This window comes from Brassica napus, chromosome C5, assembly GCF_020379485.1.
Source record: "Brassica napus cultivar Da-Ae chromosome C5, Da-Ae, whole genome shotgun sequence".
NCBI lineage: Eukaryota > Viridiplantae > Streptophyta > Magnoliopsida > Brassicales > Brassicaceae > Brassica > Brassica napus.
The window spans coordinates 10121259-10143154 of NC_063448.1; the positions used below are offsets into that span (position 1 = coordinate 10121259).

At 41.9% G+C, this 21896-nt stretch overlaps 1 protein-coding gene across 1 annotated transcript; it reads left to right on the forward strand.

Moving 5' to 3' along the window:
- The first annotated feature begins 20984 nt into the window (after nt 1-20984).
- Nucleotides 20985-21896, forward strand: LOC125587064. Its single transcript, XM_048757192.1, has one exon. The coding sequence runs from the start codon at nt 20985-20987 to the stop codon at nt 21894-21896; it is 912 nt and encodes a 303-aa protein (XP_048613149.1).

Sequence of the window (21896 nt, forward strand, 5' to 3'; positions counted from 1 at the left end):
GGAGTTGCCCTACACCTTCAACCTCAGCCCGCAGATTTACGTGAGCAGATCAATTCCAAAGCCGAAGACTTGCGCGCCAAGCTTGGTCAGTCCAAGCAATGTGATTTGCGACCGTGCCTCGAAGTGAAACGACAAGCGCAACGGGAGTTGATGAAGGTTACGAACACCCCGCACCTCAACGTCATAATGGGTGGTTCACCCCCTTGCGGGGACTCGGTAAGAGCAGTTAAAGATTACAGGCGACAAGCCATAACCGCCCAAAAGTGGCCTTCGCAAGTCGAAGCAGACCACCAAATCTCCTTCTCGGCGGCCGACACTCACGGCATCAGCATGCCGCATAACGACCCACTCCTAATTGATATCAGAATTGGCGAATGCCAGGTCACGAAGGTTCTCGTCGACACAGGCAGCTCAGTCGACCTCATCTTTCGAGACACGCTCGACAAGATGGGAGTCGACCTGCGAGATATGAAGCCCTCCTCACGTACTCTCACGGGGTTCAATGGTTCCTCGGAACAGATGATTGGGACAATTCGTCTTCCAGTTTACGCAGGTGACGTGACTCGCACCGTTAAGTTCTCTGTTATCCGGGTAAGGCACCCTACAACGCAATCCTCGGAACGCCATGGTTACACTCCATGAAAGCCATTCCCTCCACCTATCACCAATGCGTTAAGTTCCCCGGGAAAGATGGAACGAGGCAGACGATTCGCGGGGACCAACGGGCCGCGAGGGAGCTCCTTATCGCCGCAGTCAAGCTGCAACAATCACCTTCTCTCGTCAACGCGGTCACCAAACCGATACATAAGATCTACCCTCAGAAGGATAAATCCGCGAGGTTCCCATCGATGGAGCCGACTCATCGAAGATCATGCGCATTGGCGCCTATCTCTCTGACGACCTGCAGTCATTAATCATATCTTTCCTCAAAGAAAATGTCTTGACCTTTGCATAGGTAACTTCTGATATGAAGGATATAGACCCCGCAGTAACATCCCACGAGTTAAACGTCGATCCGACGTTCAAGCCTATTCGACAGAAGAGACGAAAGCTCGGACCCAAACGGTCCAAAGCGGTGAATGAGGAAATCGACAGGTTGCTTGACGCAGGCTTCATTGCCGAAGTACAGTACCCGGAATGGCTAGCAAACCCCATCGTTGTTAAAAAGAAAAACGGGAAATGGCGCATTTGTGTTGACTTCATGGATTTGAACAAAGCAAAAGACAGTTACCCTCTCCCGCATATCGATCGTCTGGTGGAGTCGACTACTGGCAACGAGCTCCTAAAATTTATGGACGCTTTTTCTGGATACAATCAAATTATGATGCATGCGGACCATCGCGAAAAAATGGCGTTCATAACAGACAGAGGGACGTATTGTTACAAGGTCATGCCTTTCGGCCTAAAGAACGCAGGAGCGACTTACCAGCGTCTGGTCAATAGAATGTTTGCCGACAAACTCGGCAACACTATGGAAGTTTACATTGATGATATGCTGGTCAAGTCACTTCGCGCCAAGGACCATCTCAACCATCTACAGGACTGCTTCAAAACGTTGAACGAGTACGGGATGAAGCTCAACCGGGCGAAATGCACCTTCGGCGTCACGTCTGGAGAGTTCCTAGGTTACATCATCTCTCAGCGAGGCATCGAGGCAAACCCAAAACAAATAACGGCAATCCTCGATCTCCCTAGCCCGAAGAACACCCGCGAGGTTCAGCGTTTAACTAGAAGGATCGCGGTACTAAACAGATTCATCTCAAGATCCACAGACAAGTGCCTCCCGTTCTATGAAATCCTGCGAGGAAATAAGAGATTCGTCTGGGACGAAAAATGCGAAGAAGCTTTCAATCAGCTCAAGCATTACCTAACGACACCTCCGGTTCTGTCGAAGCCCGAAGTCGGGGACACTCTATCCTTATACATCGCTGTCACCTCCTCGGCCGTTAGCAGCGTCCTGATACGAGAAGACCGTGGCGAACAAAAACTTATTTTCTACACCAGCAAGCGGATGAGGGAACCGGAAACGAGATACCCAACCTTGGAAAAGATGGCCCTCACTATCATCACTTCGGCAAGAAAACTCAGACCTTATTTCCAATCGCACACTATCGAGGTGCTCTCCAACCAGCCCCTCAGGACTGTAATGCAAAATACCGACCAATCAGGAAGGCTAACAAAGTGGGCAGTCGAGCTTAGCGAGCACGACATCGTGTACGAAAACCGCACAGCGGCTAAGTCGCAGGTCCTTGTTGACTTCCTTATCGAGCTAACGCCGGAGTTAGAACAAGATCTTGTGCTGCCAAGTCTGAACTGGATACTGCACGTAGATGGTTCATCTACGAACAAAGGCTCAGGGGCAGGCGTACAACTCCAGTCACCAACAGGCGAACTAATCCGACAGTCGTTAAGTTTTGATTTTCCGGCATCCAACAACGAAGCCGAATACGAATCTCTCATCGCAGGCATTCGTCTCGCCAAAGCAGTAAAAGCTAAACGGATCAAAGCATACTGTGATTCCCAACTCGTGGTAAGTCAATTCCTCGGAGACTACGACGTCAGAAACGACAGAATGGATGCTTACTTGAACCTAGTCAAAGGTCTTACACAAGATTTTGAGTTCTTCGAGCTAACGAAAGTCCCTCGCGGAGAGAACGTATGTGCGGACGCACTCGCAGCCCTTGGGAGCAAACTACACGACCAGGTGAAAGAACAATCCCAATACATAGGATTGAAAAGCTAAGCATCAGCCCACCGACGGAACTTGCCATTGCAGCATCTGTCACCGATGCCATGAAAAACGATGAAGGGGAACCTCGCGCAATGGAAGGGCAACTCAAAGATTGGCGAATGGAATTCATCGCTTACCTTTCCGACGGAACACTACCTACAGAGAAATAGGAAGCAAGGCGGCTTAAAAGACGCAGTGCACATTACGTCGTCATGGATGGAACACTCCATCGATGGACTGCAACCAAAGTACTCCTGAGGTGTATCTTTGGAGACGAAACAAGGCTGGTCATGGCTGAAACACATGAAGGAGCAGCAGGCAATCATTCAGGAGGACGAGCTCTCGCACTAAAACTGAAAAGCCTCGGCTTCTATTGGCCAACAATGAACGCAGATTGCGAATCCTATGTCAAGAAATGCGATAGGTGCCAGCGACACGCTTCAACCATACACAGCCCGACATAATTACTCCACACCTTGACGGCGCCATACCCCTTCATGCGATGGGGAATGGATATAATCGGGCCAATGCTGAATTCTCGATAGAAGAGATTCATCCTAGTCTTGACAGATTACTTCACCAAATGGGTGGAAGCAGAAGCCTACGCCAGCATTACCGACAAGGAGGTGTAGAAGTTCGTCTGGAAAAACATCATCTGCAGGCACGGGCTCCCGTATGAGATAGTCACGGACAACGGATCCCAGTTCATATCCCACAACTTCAAAGAGTTCTGCGACAGATGGAGAATTCGGCTCAACATGTCCACACCGAGAAACCCGCAGAGTAACGGTCAAGCCGAGTCCACTAACAAGATAATCATCGACGGACTCAAGAAACGACTCGACTTGAAGAAGGGTTGCTGGGCCGACGAGCTGGATGGGGTCCTCTGGTCCCATAGAACAACACCTCGCGGAGCAACGAAAGCCACCCCCTTCTCGATGGCCTATGGGGTCGAAGCGATGGCACCGGCTGAGGTAAACGTGACGAGTTTACGACGCTCCAAAATGCCGCAGAACATCGAACTTAACCAAGGTATGCTCCTCGACGCACTGGATGATATCGAAGAAAGACGCGACCAAGCATTGCTTCGAATCCAAAACTACCAGCACCAAATCGAAAGCTATTACAACAAGAAAGTTAAGTCCCGGCCCCTCGAATTGGGAAATCTGGTCCTCCGGAAGTTGTTCGAAAACACAAAGGAATGGAAAGCCGGAAAACTCAGAGCCAACTGGGAAGGACCATACAAGATCACCGAGGTAGTGAAACCTGGAGTCTACCACCTCGAAACCTCAACCGGCGAAACGGTACCACGAGCCTGGAACTCAAAGCACCTTCGCCTCTTCCACAACTAAAAAACAGCAGAGACAGGTGAACGACCAACGGTCACGTTCACTCAAAAAAAAAAAAAAAAAAAAAAAGACAAAAACCGAGTAAATGCCCTCCCAGCCACTTTTACTCGGAAAAAACAAAGAACTACGAATGGCTTGATCTTCCACAAAGGAAGTACGTAGGCAGCCTTAACGGGTCCAGCTATAATAAAAAATATATATATATGCCTCCCGAGAAGTCGCACTTCCCCGAGAAGTCATACAACCCATGCGATACCTACGTGAGTTCGCTCCGGCATCTCGAAACAAACGTACCAGCACTCGCACCCCACGGCCGAGTATGTCCTGATCAGACACATACTCGCGGGACTCCGGTCATAATCATAGTACTAACTAAATATGTCCGAGACGATGACTCCTAACAGTCTCATGGTTTGCTAAGTAAGGTTTGGCCGACCGAACGCTTGGAAATTACTTAGAGATCGAGTTAGGAACCATTGTCGTCTAAAAAATGTTTTTACGGTCTAAAATAACCCTATATTGACTCGTATCTAATCGACGTACGTCAAGCAAACAAGGGGAACCTGACAAAACGACCAAACAAAACTTGAACAAGAGTCATGGGAATTCACAGCCCGTACTGTACCACTATCTCAATACGGCGTGAAGTCACACACTCTATGATCATTTTCCTATTTTCACACAACTCCCCGATCTTCTCTCACGACGAGATCAAGTACCGAACACTCAAAAGAAAAGCAAGACGAGTGATGCAGGATTCATAAAGAAAAGAAATAAGTATAGTCTTAACAAAAGGGAGAAGGAAATACAACAAGAGCGAGAGTGCCAAGAGAAGACAAAACAAACTAAGTGACAGAGTTACTCCTCGGGGTCTTCAGCCCGCTCCTGCGCATCGGTTCCACTATCAAGGGACGGATCTGAAGGATCAGCACGCACCGACCGCTCCGCATCGACGCCCTCGACACGAATCGTCGCTTCGCCTACACGAGGATGAGCTTCGGAACCAGTCGTCTCCTTATCAACCACTTCACCGCCGTCATCTTTATCCGACCCTTCACCCCGAGTACCGTCTGGGTTCGAAACAGAAGAGTCGGAGATCTCAAAGACATCCTTCCCGACAGATTTCATTCCCTCATTAAGAGCTTCAGAAGCGAGGGCCGGCGCATCGGCTTTCGACGATCCTTCCCCTGCGGAACGAGATGGAGCAGCCGAGGTTCTGGGAAGATCAGCGGGGCTTCGGAGAACTACGGCAGTCCTCAGATCAACCAGCTCCGCATTAGATCCATATGGGTCAAGGCCCACAAAGGTTCGCATGTCGACGAACTGAGAATCGAGGTGAAGTGGAGAAAGAGTCAAGTCAACCTCCGAGATCTCGCCGGGATCAAGTTTCGAGGCTTCTTCCTCGAACTGCTTCTCGCGGGCCGCAAACGTATCGATGACATCTTGAGGGATGTCACGACCACCAGCCTTTAAAGCCTCAAGACATTTCCTGGTTCCAAACGCCTGGCTCAGAAGCAACCGTGCTGTGTCGAAAGGGGCGCGGCGAGTCCACCATTCGCGTAAATTTCCAAAGTGCCTGTTGGATTTCGCGATCATCTCGGTCTCAACCCTCACCCTCTCCTTCGTAACCTCATAAACTCGCGAGTCCCTAAGCCGACCCAACTCCTTCTTGTGTTCTTCGGCTTTGACCCCCATCTCTTCCATCAGGCTAGCCTTCCGAGACTCCAAAGCCGCAATAGTCACGTTAGCAACAGAGAGTTCGGCCTCGGCCGCGACAGCTCGCTCCCGCTGAATCTTCTTCCGAGCAATCGCTCGTTCCCTCTTCTCAGCCATTCTCACGACTTACCCTTGGCCGCCGCTGCCTTCTCCGACTTTCTCAAGGCTTCGCGAGTCTCCTTAAAGGCTGTATCGTATTTCTCAATGACAAAATTCTTGCTCCCGTCACCCTAACGTGAAAGCAGAGTAGTTAAGTTCCTTTTTTACACAAAAGGAACACAGTCGAAGGAGATACTTACCAGTATTTTAGTGCGAGCAGCGTCGACGTACTCGTCCTTAAAGATCAAATCAGACACGGATGGAAGAGGCTTCGGCCCGCATTTGATCTGGCTGACCAACTCAGCACACTTGTAAGGAGCATAGATAAGTGGGGTGGGACTGTCGTACTCGAACGACACGTGATCGGGAAACTCAACCCTCGGAGTCTTCTTCTGAGACGAAGCACCGACAGCCGATGTTCCATGGATCGACAAAGTTGGAGCACTAGCGACCAACCCTCGACCACCCGTCTTTTTGGACTTCTTCTTCTTCCGCAGCGTAACTTCGGGAGAGGCGCCTTCAAGGTCATCCAGCGAGGCTAAGTTGAGAGCCGGCTCACCAGCTGATTCACTCCGATACACGGGATCGGCGACATCAGTCTCTCGCGGCTCCACGATCCCCGCAGCTTGAGGCCGCTGACTGCTTTCCTTCCTCTTCTTGGATGATGGTTCAACCTTCTCCTCTTGATTAGGAATCTCAGCTTCAACAGGAGACGCATCAGAACCTACGCTAGCAGGAAAGTTGTCACGGGGTCTCTTCTCCCCTTTTTTCTTCTTAGGAGCTAAAGTAGCGGTACCGGCCGAGGAGTCTTCATGATGAGGGCTCGCGTCGGTGGTGCCGGCAATCGCCATCTCGTTGGAAGGCGCAGGTAGTTCGGCACTCGGCAGATTGAGCTCGACCGTCATCATCGCACTAAGATCTGGAAGCCCCCTCATTTTCCTTGCCTCGTTGATTTTCTTCTGCTCCTCCTTTGTGAATAGCGAGATCCGCCGCTTAGTCTTGTTGGCAGAGAGAGGGTAACTCGAATTCCAATCTTCTGCGAAGAACACAAGTCTAGAAGCCAGGCCATTAGGCAAGGTCAGAGAGTCGTATTGAAATGAAAGAAAAGTATGGACTTACTCCTGGAAATACGATCGATCGAACGGTGAACCGTCTCCCAGGAAATGTTTCCCCAATTGTCCTGAGCAAGTCCCGCAACGGCGCGAGCACTTGAAAGAAAGTCTTTCGGATAGTCACGAGAAGTCGGATGGTCGGCTGCATAACAAAAAATAAAACAAAGGCAGAAAGCAGTCAGTATACGAAGGAACGGTACGAGATAACGAAGATATTCTACCAAGCAAAGTGTTCCATAAGACACGGCAGTCATCATCTGGCGGGTCTTCGAAAGCAGAGTCATCGCACTTAACGAAGAAATAAGATCTCTGCCAATCCGGCGTCTTGTTAGGATGCCTTCCTATCACATTGTAGCTGGGGCGCATCTTTATCGACAGAAGCCTGTCGTCTAACGAGCTGACGGACGTCAACTCCTCGAAGACATGAACGCTCAACGAGACATCAATTTCAGCAGCCATAACCATCAGGGCCACCGCGATACGCCATGAACCGTTCAAGAACTGACTAATCGCTGCATCACGGCGCCTCGCATACGATGTGATTAGTCGAGGAATTGGGAACCAGAGCTTCGTATCGTCCCGAAAGTAGGATTCGTAAACACACTGACACCCAACTGGTGGCGACCAAGGCCTCTGGTGTTCCGAGGGAATCAAGAAAGTTACCCCTAGTCCGTGACGTTCCCTCAGAAGTCTCTTCACGCTGTTGGGGGTTGACTGAGTTTTAGTAACATTCTCCCAGGCTTGACCGCTCACATCGGGAGAACGCAGGAACTCGGGAGCTAACGCCGGGAGCTCCTCGAAGATCCCTCCAGGATAATAGCACGTAGGCACGTGCTCGACAGCGAGAGCTCCGTCCCTCGCACCGCCAGAACCGTCTCTCGCACAAGCCTGTGGCTTGTCTGGATTTACTCTCATTTCTTGCCGATACGAACGTGCAGACTCGGAAATTAGGATCCTTTGAGACAGATCTAAATTCCCGGTATCCATCATCGCGTCGTGATGAATCCGTTCAAATTCTTCAGGCAGTGCTTCGGTCGCAACTCTCGAAGAACTAGAGGAGGCTGCGATCTCCTTTCCTCTCCGTTTATGAGATAACCTCCCGCCAGACGACATATCGCTATCTATGTCGCCAACGACAACCTAGAGAGAGAAATAAGAAGAGGAAGAGAGAGAGAATACCTGACGAGAGCGGAGAAGAGTGGAGAGAATGAGAAGGAAGTGAATATTTATAGGAAAAGAAGGGGTGCCTCCCCGAGGTGTCATCATTCGACCTACATGGGCCTACGTGGGCCTAGGAACAGTTACCTAGCCGCCAAAGAAATCGGGTCGTCGCTTCGACTTTCCAATTTAACCGGCCTCAACCCCGATCGGAACCAGCGGTTAAGAAAAAACCTAACCAAACCAAAGCCGGTTCGGGGGAGATTTTACCAAACCACCCAACGAAGGGGAAACGCCTAACGATACCTCGCGACATCCGGTCAGGAGACATTCATTCGGAACATTCCGTCTGTTCTCCCAAACCTTTAACTTCCTAAATTCATCGAATCCGACAGGACCTCGTCTCGATGAACTGGGGGTACTTACTGTAGATGGTAAATTCGACCATTCCTCAAGGCCCGAAGAACAGACGGCCCGGCCCACATGAAGCGGAGCATCAGCTCGATGCGGCGGCTTGAAGGGTCGATCTCTCGGCGTAACACGAGAGAGCTTTCGATGGGCTTCTCAACTAAATACTCCGAGGAAACGATTTCACAAGATCACGTGGGCTTCTCGGCCCAGCGAGTTAAAACCCACAGAGACGACGCAAACTAGGTCACGGAAGAGCGTGAGGTCAGCTATAAAAGGGGAAGGAAAGACAACGTAGAGGGGATCCGAAATCACTGATACTCACTGGGCGGCTAGATTAAGGTTTTACCTTTGTTGTCTCGCCTTGTTGTATCTCTCCGGCAAAGCCTTCGTGGCTCCGGCACCTTTCAGTTCACATATTTCCTTTCCTTGTAACCGACGAAACATTCTTCCTATCTATAATAAGACGTCCTTGCTTAAACCCACATCTAAAATCGAACGTTTTCTCGTTCCGTACCGTTTTTCGATCAAATAACCCTATCACATTTGTCAGTAATCTAACAAAATTACGGTAATGTAGGAGGATTTCGAGTGATGCGTTTTTTTTGATGGAGTTGTGAGACTATAGCACGTGATTATATAGTATATTTTTGCAGTAAAGAGTGGAGATTTGCCCAATAAATTCGCTTATATTAGCTTATATGTATTGGTAATGTAGGAGGATTTAGAAAATAAAATATAATAATTAGACGAATCAAATTCAAAACTTTCATTTTCATAACGAAACATACATTGAATTTCATATATTTTTTTATCATTATTGCAAAATTTGACTTGTCAATCAAACTTAAGAGATTGCACAACAAGTTTGACATTTATAATAACTTCTTTTATTTAGCTTTAATAATAAGAAGATGCTTACTCTAAATGCATGAATCTTACTAACAAAACATCCATATTACGCTTATGGAGCAAGATTTTTGTCCTGACTCTAACTGGTAACCATTAAAAGAATTTGAGAAATAAAAAAAAAGAATAAAAGAAATAAAATAAGAGAAAAAACTATTTATTTCCTAATTTGATAAAGAATAATTGTTAAAGAATGTAAATGAATCATAGGAACAAATATTCCTTGTAAATGGTGTAAATTGTAAGGAATGATAAATAATTCATTATTCCCACTCATTCTCTTGGTCACCATTTAGAGTCGAAAATTACATGGAGTTAATTTTAGTACACAATTTCAGAAAATAATACGGCGTTAAAGTCTATTAAAACAGCATGACATTTCTGCATTAAAATGAAACATACCACCAAAATAATGTATATATGGTGAATTTTGTGAAAACCTTGATGTAGTGATTATGACATGAACCTAGCAACGATCAAGTATGTTTCTCATTTTTGAATCTTGATACTGATATAGAAATATACTGGTGTAATATACAGTTTACTGTATATTATGTATTTTGTGAAAACATTTTACCAAATATTATAACAGAATTATGTTTAGAGTCGAGAGAGAGATTTACCCACTATGCTGACAGCTTAACGTGTTATCATGTTAAATAAAAGTTTCTACCCTACATAAATCAACGACAATGTCCTTCGTCCCAATAATTCTGTTCATAAACTCACTCTATTTTACCAATATCAATGTCACGTGCTATTCACGTCGAACGTAATGCGTCTTTTTGTTACCATTTTTTCTAGACTTCGTTCATAAAGTTTATAACATATAAAAAGTTCACTACAACAAAACACAAGTTTAGCGAAGAAACTTAACGAAGAAAACTAATCCTCATAAATTTACGTCGATTTTACATGGAACTTACGAGAAAATATAAAATCAACGTTATTTCCTCGCAAAATAACGACGAAATCATTTCGTCGTAAAGTCGATGTAATGTCACGTGGCTTTTACGAGGAAATACGATTTCTTCGTAAACTCGACGTAAATGTAGCGTGTACTTTATGAGGAACTACGTCTACTTAGTGAGAAAATTTTGAATCCACCAACTTTGTAGTTGTAACACGTTTTGAATCCACCAACTTTGTAGGTCACCACATCAAAAATGTATTTCACACGAGGCTATACTTTTCACACATATGAGTATGGTAGACAGCGGGCGACCAGTAACTATGGAATATGTGTGAAAGGGGAAACATATTTCTACGGGATCTTGACGGAGATTATTGAAGTCGAATTCCCAGGGATATTGAAGCTGAAATGCGTCCTCTTCAAATGTGAATGGTTCGACCCCGTCGTCAACAGAGGTGTTCGGTTTAACAAATTCGGTGTAGTTGATGTCAATGGTGGACGAAGGTACAACAAATTCTTTTTTTGCCATACATGAGCAAAATAAATTAATTTCTATGTTTTCTTTATTTTTGCAGGTACAACAAATTCGAGCCTTTCATCTTAGCTTCACAAGCAGACCAAGTTAGCTTCCATCCATACCTTCGGATGAGAGAATCGGGAATAAATTGGTTAGCCGTGATCAAAGTTACACCTCGAGGACGAATCATCAGTGGAGAAGAACCACCATTGCAAGAAGAACATATAAATGAAGTCGAGGAACCTGAACAAGAAATTGATGACATCCTTCTCATTGATCAGCATAATCATGAGTACAAAGATCTTACCGACGATGCTACGGACGAAGCTGTTGAAGACGAGTTTAATGAAAATGATGATGTTTCTAGTGATGACGAGAATGTCGACGTATCCGATTGATGTATTTGTTTTTAATAAGATTGATTTTCAGACTTAATGCATGTGATTTGATGGATTTAATCATGAAAAACTATTTATATAATTTGATTTTGTGTAAGGTAATGGGAGTTTGTATTAGAAATAAGAGGTTGAGATTATAAGTTAAGGAATTGTGGTTTTAGAATTTGGGGTTTGGAATGGAAAGAATAGATTGAGGTTAAAGGGAAGATGGGTTTGGGGTTTGGAATATATGAAGTAGAAGATAAGGAAGATGGGGTTTGGGGTTTCGGATTTTAGGGATTTAAACATAATCTTCGTAATTTTCTCATAAAATAACGAGGAAATAACGACGAAATTACAAAATAAAGAACGCGGGAGTCGTTAATTCCACGTACGCCGTATTCGTCGTAAAAAACTCGTAATAAGAAAACGCGGGTCTCGCTCATTCCTCGTAAATAAAAAAGCGGGTCTCTCTATTTCCTTTCTAATTTGATTAGTTTAGGGTAGATTAGTTGGTTAGTGTAGAGAATTTAGATACTGGAATCTATTTCCTCTCTTAACGACAAATTAGGGACTACCGTTGTAATATTTGAAAAAAAAGAGAAGAAAGATACTGGAATCACAGGTGGGAAGAAACAAGGCGAGACCTACATAAGTCTAGCCTTGTCTCCGCCCACATGTGTTCCAGTATATTTCTTCTCCTTCTTTTTTTTCAAATCTTTCTAATTTGATAAGCAAACTGGTGAGTAATTATCTCTGATTTGAGAAGCAAATTGGTGAGTTTATCTTTGATTTGAGAAGCAAACTGGTGAGTATTTATAGGAAATTTCGAAAGGTTTTACGACCAATTAGCTTCGTCTCATTCCTCGTAAATAAAAAAGTGGGCCTCGCTAATTCCTCGTAAATGAACGAGGACGTTACGAGGAAACCAAACACGGGCCTCACGAGTTCCTCGTTAAAGGGAAGATGGGTTTGGGGTTTGGAATATATGAAGTAGAAGATAAGGAAGATGGGGTTTGGGGTTTCAGATTTTAGGGATTTAAATATAATCCTCGTAATTTCCTCGTAAAATAACGAGGAAATAACGACGAAATTAAAAAATAAAGAATGCGGGACTCGTTAATTCCACGTAAGCAGAAATCGTCGTAAAGACCTCGTAACCGGAAAACGCGAGTCTTGCTATTTCCTCGTAAAATAAAAACACGGGCCTTGCCATTTCCTCGTAATTTAACGTGGGCTTTACGAAGAAACAAAACGCGGGCCTTTGTAATTCCTCGTAAATTTACGAAGAAATTACGAGGATATCTAATCTCTTATATATACTCGCGAGCGCTCACACTTTCATTTCGTCTCAACTTCCTCTCCACTTCCTCTCTATTTCGTAGCAATGGTAACTCTCTCTCTAATTCCTCTCTAATTTGATTAGTTTAGGATAGAATAGGTAGTTAGTGTAGGGAATTTAGATAGGTTTAGGGATTTTATGCTAATTAGTGTTGATTAGGTGGTTAATGTAGGGAATTTAGCTAGATTTATAGAATTTGTTAATTATAGAATTTGTTAATATTGTTGATGTTAACTTCAAAGATTAAATTTTTTTGCGGGCCTTCGAAAGAACATGCTTACTCCCTATTACAGAGAGTTGTTCGGTGAGCCTGGTAGTCGTTTAGACCCGCCTTCTTTGGCTCCCGATTCTTCTTCAGCTCCCGGTTCTTCTTCAGCTCCCGGATACTTCGGGTCCGGAACATGCGACAACAACATCCCATTCCAGGCGAGTCATCTGGCACACATAACGAAGCGGATGTTGCACAGAGGAGTGAGGAATTTTATCAGGCGATGAACGACCTTTAGTTCTTTTTCTTTTTTTCGGTTGTTGTATTATAAATTCAAAACTTATTTATATATAAAATATTTTTGTATTGATTTTTATTTTAAATTATAATTTTATTAATAAATTAAATAATTTTAATTATTATTTTTAATTATATTTTTAAATTCTGTAAAATAGAAAAACGAAGTAAATTCGTAGCTAAATTACGACTTATTTGCATGGAAAGTTTACGAGGAAATGACGTAGAAGGTTAAACGAGTATTTTACGAGGAAATACTTTCGAGGTATTTACGTGTATTTTACGAGGAAATATTTTCGAGATATTTATGTGTAATTTACGAGGAACACCTTTCGAGGTATTTACGAGGAAATATAGCGACCTCTTTACGTGGAATGATTACGTGGTTTTTACGACGAAATGATGTACTTCGTCTTTACGACGAAATGTTTTCCTCGCTAAGTTACGACGAATTGGCGAGGAAATATGCGTTACGACGAACGAATAACGACGAAACATGTTTTCTCGCTAATTCCTCGTAAAACCTCTTTTACGACGAACTCACGAGGATTACCACCGTCGTTAATCTCATGTTTTCTTGTAGTGGTTATGCTAACTTATATGTATGAGTTAGCAAATTGAAATTGAATTAACTAAATTTTCAATTGATTCTAATCATGCCACATCAGCAAAAATGAATTCTAATTAAATGATATATCATCAAATTTAATTCATAATTATTACCAACTATAAAAATATTATTTTTTAAATGATTCTCAATTAATATATAAAAAATTTGTATAAAAATTAATTATTTAAAAGCTTTTGGATTTACCATCAAATAATCATAACAAGGAGTCAAGATTTCATTAATGCTGTGTCTTGACAGTTTCCAAAATAGAAAGTGATAAGCACACGTGCAGAAAACGCGTGTATACTTTACTAGAGAGTCAAGTAGTTGTTTTTCATTACTTTCCGTTTAAAAAAAGGGAACATTATATTTGTCTCCGTTAGGGCAGGTCACCAGTTCCAGATTATACATATGGGCTCTTAATTTGAAATACGACTGTGAATGGGTTTGGCTTAAAACAATAAAAATCACTTGGTTTTGGTCATGCGTGTACTGTTTAGCTTTATCTCTTAGAGCCCATCTTAACTTATTTCATCAATTTTTATCCAAATCGAATGTTTTATACGAATTGTACGAATTGGAACCAAACCGATTTGGAATTTAGTTACTACGGAGTATAATTTAATTGGTGCAAATTTGAAAGAGTCCAAAGACAAACTGAAATATTAGAACCAAATTTTTTCAGGTTCACCCAAGTAAACCAAAAAAGAAAACCAATATGTCTTAACTAAACCAAACGAAATTTCTAAGTAAACCAAATAAAGAAAACCAATATGTCTTAACTAAACCAAACGAAATTTCTGAATGCCAACAATACAAGCATCTATCAACTACGACCGTGGCAGCATTTGATTCTTTGATACATCATACATGGTCAAGTCAAGTTCAAAAAAAAATGTTCACCTTAAGTGATATCTTTATTTCTCTCCATAATATGATTTCAAATAAAACTATCAAATTCGATTTGATTCATATATTTTTTCCTTAAAGAAAATTTGGAATCATTTGGTTCTAGATAAATTTAAATAAATTTTAATGTATAAATTCTTGTTCGGTTGATATTCATCTCGTTATTTTTCGTAGGCAAAACAGTATGAGAGGTGACAATAATTTTTCAAACATAAAGTGAAGAGAAATCTGAAAGTCCACAAATACATCATTGACGCCTCTGTTTTTCTTCATATTTAAGATGAAATTTATATATTTTTAATTTGTTATATTTGGTACAGAACAAAACTGACTTTTTGATTCAAACACTTGAATTATCTACCTTTTGCGACCTTATCATGCAGAGACGACCTATTCTAATTGCTCAATGGGATTCAGGTCTCCAGAGGGTTGGAGCCTTTCCGTGAACAAAATTAATTGTGGACGTGGATTCCAAAGCGTAGATAGTAGAGTTATACACTAGTTGTGGACCTGAACACCTTAACACAGAGGTCATTGACTTATACCTTTAAGAGCTTGTTCTTCGCTATAGTCTCCGGTAAGAAGAAACTCAGATAACCATGTTTCCACCGTAACTCCCACCGTCACCGGTGATACCATCACCACAATCGAGTTTTGGTTCTAACTCGTTAAAGGTTTCATCTTTCGATCCGATGTACATCGATCTGCTGGAGACTTCCTCGTGACAACATCCAATACAACGCAACTAGCTCTCGATCTTCGATACGACAGCTCGATCAGAGATGTCTTATCCATTGGAGCTCGATCAAAGCTGTCTTATCAGAGATCGAGAGCTAGCTAGTTGCGTTGGATTGGATGTGGTCACATGGTAAATCTTCAGCATCCAAAAATGAGATTTTTAGCGAGTTGGAACCGCTCGATCGTGGTGGTGGCCTCGGCGGTGCCGGTGACGGTGGGAGTAACGGTGGAAACGTGGTTATGTGGGTTTTTCCTTGCCAGAGACTATGGTGAAGAATAAGCTCTTAAAGGTATCAGCCAACGACTTTCGTGTTAAGATGTTCATGTCCACAACTAGTATATAATTCTACTATTCACGTTTTGGTGTCCACGTCCACACTTAATTTTGTTTACTCGTTAATATATATATATATATATATATATATATATATATATGAAAATGGATTTTAAAATATAGAAAATTTTATGTATAATTTATTATGACAATTATTTTTATTTAGTACATTTTAGAATTTGAGATAAAAGTAAATGAAAACATAAAGTGGAATAAGAATATGAGAGATATTCATGTGGTGAGAAAAAAATAACTTTTATATTAAAAACATAAAGTCAATGAGAAAAAATATAAAGTCTAGAGTCATAAAAATCTTTTTGACATGAAAAAGTGTGTCTCAAGCACTAAGTGTCCTATAGTGTAATTGGAAAGTGAGAAAGTGTCTCTAAACGTAAAAAAAAAACTCATATATTTTACTATATTGAATTATCGAATTAATATTTTAAGAAAAAATGAAACATCAAAACCAAAAAGTTTGTTATCTTCGTCTTTTTCTTTTTATAAGCATTCCGTTTAAATTGTAAGAAGACTCTTTTTCTTTTTTTTCTTTCGGTTTTGTTTTTCTTTTTTTAGAATACTTGTTTTCTCTAAAAGTTTTGTAGCCAGTGGCAGACCTAGGAATTCATATTAGGTGTGTCAAAATAATAACATGTCGGTTAAAATAAGAAATAATCTGTTATAAAAAAAGTAATAAAAAGAATCACAAGAAAATGAACACTTTGAAGCCTCGAACGTAAGTTTTAGGGGTTGCAGACTTCTATACTTTAACCAAATTAACCATCGTAACTTCCTTGCCTTATCTTACATATTTGTTTTTTTATAACTTAACCTGTGTCACCTAACTCACCTTTTCACCATGTGAGTCCGCCTTTGTTTGTAGCGGACATGAATTTTCCGTTGGAGTTTCCTCGTCTAGGCGGGGATTATAAGCCCATGCTCTTGTAAATCTAGATTTAGATCTACCAAAAAGTAGATTTGTGATGTTTGTGGTGGTTGGCGTTTTTTAGTTGAGTCCATTATAAATGTTTAATCTATGCTTTCGCCAGTGAACATGAGTAAACTTTTTTTTTTTGAACTTTAAACTTGCTATCTTGAAAAAGATTTTAGAGCATTTTTATTAGTTTAGAACTTTTAGAGTTTTTCAGAAATATAATAGTGGCATTTCTTTTACAGCTCTGTTATTTAATTTAAATCTAAATTATAATTAAAAAAAGAACCAATAGCATGAAGGTGAAAAGGAACCAATAGCATTATCCAATAAAATTGAAAATTTTGAAAAATGGTATTAAACTTGTGGTGGAATTAATTTTTTTCCAATAAAATTATTTTTTATGTTGGTTTTTGACTTTTTGTATCTTGTTTGGTTTGTTATCTCGATCATCGGTTTCTGCAGTTTTTTTTTTTTTTTTATTAACCAGGTGTTGACCTTGCGGCCCACCACCTAGGCTCGGCGCCAGCCTTTGTCTGTACCTTCTTACGGGCCCTGGACACGCCTCCCCCTCCCCGCGAGTCGAACCGGTCACCTCCCCTCCTCAAGGAAGATACCACTGGACTACGAGGTCCTGGGTGGTTTCTGCAGTTTTGACAACTAGAATTCTCGTATTTTTCGTTGATTTTTTTGTAATATTATTTTTGTGGATTACATTCCTTGTAAACAAGAACCAGGAATAAATCTAACCGGGGTCCATTTTTCTATTTAAGAGGTTAGTGGTGAGAATTAAACCTTGGTTTTAGAGGGTCAGAAACCATATTGTACTAATTTTACTACTAATTTTTGACGATTTTCTATATAGAATAAGATTTTATCACAATTCGGTGGTGTCCAGTGACTCCACTATTCTTCACGTGGGTTCGTTCCCACCTGTGAAGCTATTCTGGTTTTTTTTTGTCAGTAGAAGCTATTCTGGTTTTTTAAAGTTATTTTATGTTTTTACTTTTTTATTCTTGCTATAGTTTTTAAAATAAAAAAATAAAAAAATGAAATTTTTTTAGAAAAAACAAATTAATAATAAAATAAAATTATTCAAGTCAAATATACATATATATTTCTCTATTTTTTATATATCTACTGAATTTCATAATACCTTTTAAAAACTATCCCCCTTTTTAAAAGAAAATATTCATTAAAAGTAGTTATGAAGATAGTTTCACACTATCATCAACTCTATCATCGTTTTCTTCTAGCCACAACTAATATTCTAGTGAATTCTTTTAAAATTTATCTTGAACTTCTAAACTAAAAGTTATTTAACAATAAATAGACACCTTCTTTTTATTAGAATGAGGAAATATACATTTGTACTACTACTGTTTTATTTGTTAAGGTCAGCCGAGCAGTTTTTGTTGAAATTTACATATTTCTCTATTAGAAAGGCATGCGTGTTCTTTCCAAACGAAATACTACTATTTTTTTTTTGCATCTATAACTTATGCAAACATGTTGTCTTTATAAAAAATAATGAGTCACATAATCTGGCTGTCACATTTATGCAAACCATTATATAACTAAAAATCATTTTTGATAAAAGATAAAATATTTTTTTTAAAAAAATCATTTGTTTAGTCTTCACTAGAGTATTTAATTTATTTTGAATCTGTGAAACCAAATAATAATTAATAAATAAATCGTTCATTCTAAATGTTCAGCCGCAGCTACTTCACACCTCCTAAACTAAAAGTAATAGACAATTTGTTACGCACATTTGCCGTGGCCCGTGGTTGAGTACCGCAAAAGAGCACACTTAAGGAAAGTAATTTTATAGTGGTTTTATAGTACGCATCCATGTACTAATTGCTTTCTCTCCTCTCCAGATTCAGATAGCTTAGTTAGAAGAAATATAAACAAAAACAACGATTACTTTTATAGGGGCTAGATCCTATATACGTGCGAAACGTTAATATCAATTTTCCTAGAAATGTGACAAATTACAATCTTCAAGCGCTTGGCCTTTTCTCGAATAAGATAGGAAGACATTTAAGCACGTTTTAATAATATTACATAAACTCATAGAGAAGACTGTGAAAACGATTAATAACGCGAAACATTTACATTCTAAGACACTTTTCCTATTTTTAATTACACCTTAGGACACTTTTCTATACTGACACATTTTCTCTAACAGCTTGTGTCTGATCTAGTTTTTTTCATAACTAACATAATCTCCTTTTTGTTACAGCCCAAGTACACAACTTCTTTCCATTGGCCATTTAGGCGGGATTTTTCCCTAGCTGTCGATCTCATATATATTGCAACGGCTGAGATTTATTTTTGCAGATCTTGACAAGACACATTGCTTTCTTTCAACAGCAACCACTAGATCAACAACCTAGTACATCGGACGGCCAAGATTAGTTTCATCAGATTTATCATCTCCTCTCAACCTTTTGTCGTCGTTTCCAATCATTTTTATCTCATTCTTCATTACCCAGAAAGCTAAGAACATTATCAATCCCCTGATAGGCGAATCTTCTTATTTGGACCACAAGTTGTGGTTTGTTAGCTAACTAACCTCTTTTTTTGTCTTTTACTCTAACTGTAACCCAAATAAACTAACCTATAACTTCTTGCAGGCACCTACAATGGCAGACCACTGCATGGTCATTGCCGGTGAATGGAAGACCTCAGACGACGGAAGCTGGAACTTCTCTATCGACAAACACCAGATGTCGAGGATCGTGACTCTTTCTCCCACCATGACGTTGCTCGAACTGCAAAACAACGTGTTGAACTAGTTCTTTGCCAACACCCAATCCCGCCCATCAACCTCGTTGAGCTACTGGCCTCCGAACTCAAAAGAACTGGCTACCGGAATCTCCACACCACCAGTCATGCTTACACATGATGGGTCTGTCTGTTACTTCTACCGTCATTTCAAAATTCACAAGGGTATGAATCTGTTTGTCACCTTCAACCATAAGCCGGCCCCTATCAATTCGAGCCAAGTTGCTGAGAATCTTTTCCCCTTCACTACTCCGGACTAGCCGTATCACCAAACTCCACCATCTCTTAAACCGTTATTCTGGCCCCCGCCCCACTGCACCCCCTTTGTCCCAGCCGTCCACCGCTGCGTCCAAAATCCCAGGGTTCTCCCTTTTTCCCGATGATGATATCCTTGGAGCTAGCCCTATCGAGCCTTCCAACACTAATATGATCCCTCTATCGGCTCCTTCCAAGATCCATCGGTTCTCACTGATAGATGAATCGGCTTTGTGTAGCGACGAGATGCTAGAAGAGATGTTAAAAAAAAAACTCATACAGCATCCCTTACAGTTGGGAATCTGAACCGGATGATGATGAAGATTCCAGCACTGACAGCTCTCTTCCTCCAGGGTTTGAAGATGTTCAACCCCGCGGCTTTGACCACAAATTTTGGGACCCGTTGATTGATAAAAATCTAGGCGGTTCCGACGCCGCGCGGTCATGGCTGGCATAACCGTTCCCAAAACTGCTCCACACATTATTCATTGCACAACTGGCGATGTGTTTGATCACACTGTCTCACCACCCGGAGATCAACCAACCAAATGGAGGCCTGATCCTGAAGATCCTACCTCACATCACCACAGTTTCCCCCATGTGTACCCCAATCCCATGGACACTCGCACAACAGGCATACAGTCCCAGAGGTGTCCACATGGACAGTCCTCAACGTTTTCTCCAGGAGTACCTCAGCCTCGTAATCCACATGGACAACCCATGGCCTTTCCCTCAAGTGTACACCCCCTAAGTAATCCTCATGTACACCCATCCACGTCCACGTGTACACCACCTTCCCGTGCTAAAACCTCACCCCAACTTCCCCCTTCGACTCCGCACGTCCGCGAGACCAGGCCACTATCAGAGATCAGTGATGAGGAATTTGACGTTCCACTGCTCTTTGACGACCTTTCCTATGAAGCTGAGGATGTCCCCGATATGCATTTCGACGATTCAAACGAGGAACCGTTTGCAGGGAAACTGTACGCGACCAAGGAGGATTGCCAAATCTCGCTGGCTATCTACGCAATCAAGGAACAGTTCTATTTCAGGCAAACCCGAACCAATAGGCATTACTTTGTTTTTAGTTTCCATGACACAACTAAAGAGCTTACAAATTGTGGTTACTACATCATCAAGAAGGCCCAGCTTCTACATTCTTGCACAATCGATACACGCAACCTATACAGGAAGCAGGCCACATCCAAAGTCCTAGCTCATGTCTACCTCTCCCGCTACACCGAACCTACCAACGGACCTAAATCACTATAGCTTCAGCAGATGATACTGGAAGACCTTCGCATCGATGCTTCCTACATGAAATGCCACAGGGCCAAAGAGCAAGCTGTGGATAACACTGTTGGGAATGCTGAGGATTCATTCCTCAACCTCGCCTCCTATTTTGAGAGGCTCAAAGCAACCAACCCAGGCACGGTTACTGCAATCGAAACCGAGTCCGACATAGAAGGCAACACACGTTTCCTCTATGGCTTCCTGGCCTTTGGTGCTTCGATACAGGGGTTTCGCCGGCTACGCAAGGTTCTTATTATTGATGGGACACACCTTTCCAGGAAATATAAGGGGGTATTACTCCCGGCCAGTGGTCAATACGCTAACTTCCAAGTATTCCCTCTTGCTTTTGCTGTCGTTGATGGCGAAACCGAACATGCCTCGACCTGGTTTCTCACCAAACTTGAACGGATCATTGCGGACTCAAATACACTATCCATCATCTCAGATTGTCACTCCTCTATCGTCAAAGCCAAGCTTGCAGTCTTTCCAAAGGCACATCATGGAGCTTGCATAGTCCACTTAATGCGTAACGTTATCTCATGGTACAAAAACAAAAGTCTTGCAAAGATGGTGTGTGAGGCTGCATTCTCTTATCGGCGCAAAGATTTTGATCTAAACTTTGCAAAAATCAGGCAGGCGAATGGGGAATGCACCAACTACCTAGAAGGGATTGGGACTTCAAAGTGGTCTAGGACTTACTTCCTAGGAGATCGTTACAACCTTCTAACCAGCAACACCGTAGAGCAGCTCAACAACGCTCTAACTAGATCCAGGTTTTCACCCATAATTGAGTTATTCATGTTCATCCAACGCATGTTGACTCGCTGGTTCTCTGCTAGAAGGACCAAATCAGCCAAGTGTCGTGGGTTTGTAACACCAGAGGTTGAGAAGGTTATGTAG

Excerpts from the sequence above, each read along its gene's own strand:
- LOC125587064 (XM_048757192.1), top strand. The coding sequence starts at position 20,985 with ATGATACTGGAAGACCTTCGCATCGATGCTTCCTACATGAAATGCCAC.